The sequence below is a fragment of the Myotis davidii genome, unplaced genomic scaffold, assembly GCF_000327345.1.
Source record: "Myotis davidii unplaced genomic scaffold, ASM32734v1 scaffold81, whole genome shotgun sequence".
Lineage (NCBI taxonomy): Eukaryota > Metazoa > Chordata > Mammalia > Chiroptera > Vespertilionidae > Myotis > Myotis davidii.
In genome coordinates, this window is record NW_006291554.1 from 200,143 (window position 1) to 201,616 (window position 1,474).

Below are 1,474 nucleotides of genomic sequence, written 5' to 3' on the forward strand. Positions count from 1 at the left end.
AGGAGAAGGGTGTCCCTCTATTTTAACATTATACATTTTGTTCAAATTTTTTTTCTACTAGTATTTTATAATACAATCAGCAAACAATATATGTCAAAGATGAAAACAAATGTAGTAAAGGCTTCCTTCAGTTTTTGAATACGTAAATTCATTTACTTGCGACTCATAATTTTTTTCCTAAACTGCTGTAAAATCAGCAAAAATGCCTTGGCAATTTTAGCATTGTTCCTAGGATATTGGTCGGCACTCAAAGGGTTAACAACAGCCCTCCCTCAACGAAGCATCCCTGGCACGCATTCACCCACACAAAAGGCACTCAGGTGTGCCGTGACCCCCAGGAGTGACCCCCAGGAGTTCCTCGGTATTGCATCCACGGTTCTTGGGGAAGGCAGGCTGGCATCCTGAAGCCCCACCCACCTACCCTTCTGTGGCAAGGGAAGGACTGAGCTTACCTGGAGAGAGGCTGAGTGCAAACTTAGTCTGGAAGTCACATTCCTTGCTTTGCAGGTAATCATCTGAGACAACTACCACCATCCGGCGGCACCTAGGGAAGAGTGGAGGCACTGTGGCAACCCAAGGGACGGCCTGGGGAGGAGCCCACTGTGCCCAGGCTAGACAGGGCCCAGCTGGGGAAATCCCAGCCTCTGGGTCCCAGGGCCCGGCCTTGTGCACCCCACCCACTCGCTCCCTGGCCACTGAGCCAACCTCTTCTCAATGAGCTCACTGGCAATAGACCAGACACAGGTGCCGGGCAGGACATCCCTGTCGGACACACACAGCTTCAACCGGTAGTTTGTCTGTTCCAGCTGCTGGATCATCTCATGTACAAACTGGATGTCGTTGGAGCAGTAGCAGATGAAGGCATCAAATCGCTCAGGCATTTGCCCTGGGTGCAGAGAATAAGGATCACGGTCAGAGCTCTGTGGAAGGCTGGGGAGAAGGCCAACCAGGAGCCCCCAGCAGGGCAGGAGCCCCCTGGTCCTGGTCCCCAAACCAACCCTGTGATGTCACTACTCAGGAAAAGTGCTGTCCCCAGCAGAGGAAAGATGAGCCTCCCCCCAGCACCCCTGCCCTGGGCCAAGCCCTGGGTTCACCACGAGACAGACACATCATTTCATAAGAGTTTCATACCCACCCGGAGGCAGGACTATTATTATTATTATTATTCCCATTTCTTAGGTGAAGAAACAGGCTCGGAGAGATTAAGTGACTCACCCAAAGTGCCACAGTTCATCTGCTTTCAACAGTCATGCTCTACACACCACCGTGTCCCACGGCCCACCTGTCGCACCTGGATCAGGGGAGACGTAGAGGCCCTTACCCATGGGGTCGTCGAGTGTGGTGATGCCCGCCAGCTCTGCCGTCCGGGGGACGCTGCTGTCCACAGCGGCCACCTGTAAGGGCTTCTCAGACTCCTCCTGCTGCTGCTTCAGAATGTACTTTTGGCATTTCTCCTCTGTGAGAAAGAGAAAGA

General features: G+C 52.6%; 1 protein-coding gene across 1 annotated transcript in view; it reads right to left on the reverse strand.

The window, feature by feature from the left end:
- The window catches only part of MYD88 (myeloid differentiation primary response 88), a gene marked incomplete at its 5' end in the record, with an annotated part of 3,555 nt that extends 2,086 nt beyond the window's left edge, over nt 1-1,469 (reverse strand). The window contains 3 exons of the mRNA XM_015564859.1: nt 453-544; nt 706-886; nt 1,322-1,469. Of these exons, the coding sequence (XP_015420345.1) occupies nt 453-544; nt 706-886; nt 1,322-1,469 (421 nt within the window). The remainder of the gene's footprint in view (nt 1-452; nt 545-705; nt 887-1,321) is intronic.
- Nucleotides 1,470-1,474: the final 5 nt, after the last annotated feature.